Below are 505 nucleotides of genomic sequence, written 5' to 3'. Positions count from 1 at the left end.
CTAATGGAATTTTGGAGAAATTCAGAAAGAAATTCACTTTTTACACTTCGATCTTTTTCTCTAACTTGTTCTCATTTTAATTTCTCTTTTGCTTTGAAGGTAATAATGGGCAGGAAAATCAAGATTCCTCTGAACTGTTCCAAGTGATCAGTGCTAAAAATAGAATGGAGAAGTTTGGAATTCAAATGGAATTCAAAAGCCATGAGAGAAACCAGTCAAAGAATTGCAACCAGGAAAGCTCATTTTCCACTGCTGCTTTGATGCAAGACTTTCTTGCCCGACAAGAAAAAATAAGGAAAAAATATACTGGAAAAAGTGTCAATCTAATCAAAGCTAAAGTACAAGTAAATGAACACTATTTAACGCCAAACAAAGGAGATGATGCTATAAGAAGGCACAATGGACAAAATTACAATGGGACATTCATTCTTTCTCTTGGAAGTAGCTTCCATACATCTCAAAAAGTGGTTCACACAAAAGAGAAGCCTTATAAATGTTTGGAATG

At 34.3% G+C, this 505-nt stretch overlaps 1 protein-coding gene across 1 annotated transcript in view; it reads left to right on the top strand.

Moving 5' to 3' along the window:
- Nucleotides 1-501, top strand: part of LOC113452873 (zinc finger protein 202-like) — a gene marked incomplete at its 3' end in the record, with an annotated part of 33,567 nt that extends 33,066 nt beyond the window's left edge. Inside the window, exon 5 of the mRNA XM_087919205.1 lies at nucleotides 100-501. Coding sequence (XP_087775331.1) covers nucleotides 100-501 — 402 coding nt within the window. The remainder of the gene's footprint in view (nucleotides 1-99) is intronic.
- Nucleotides 502-505: the final 4 nt, after the last annotated feature.

Source organism: Pseudonaja textilis, unplaced genomic scaffold (genome assembly GCF_049901715.1).
Source record: "Pseudonaja textilis isolate UNSWEBS1 unplaced genomic scaffold, rPseTex1.2 PTEXSCF55, whole genome shotgun sequence".
Lineage (NCBI taxonomy): Eukaryota > Metazoa > Chordata > Lepidosauria > Squamata > Elapidae > Pseudonaja > Pseudonaja textilis.
The sequence above is the reverse complement of the archived record's forward strand: the minus strand, read 5'-3'. Positions and strand labels throughout refer to the sequence as shown.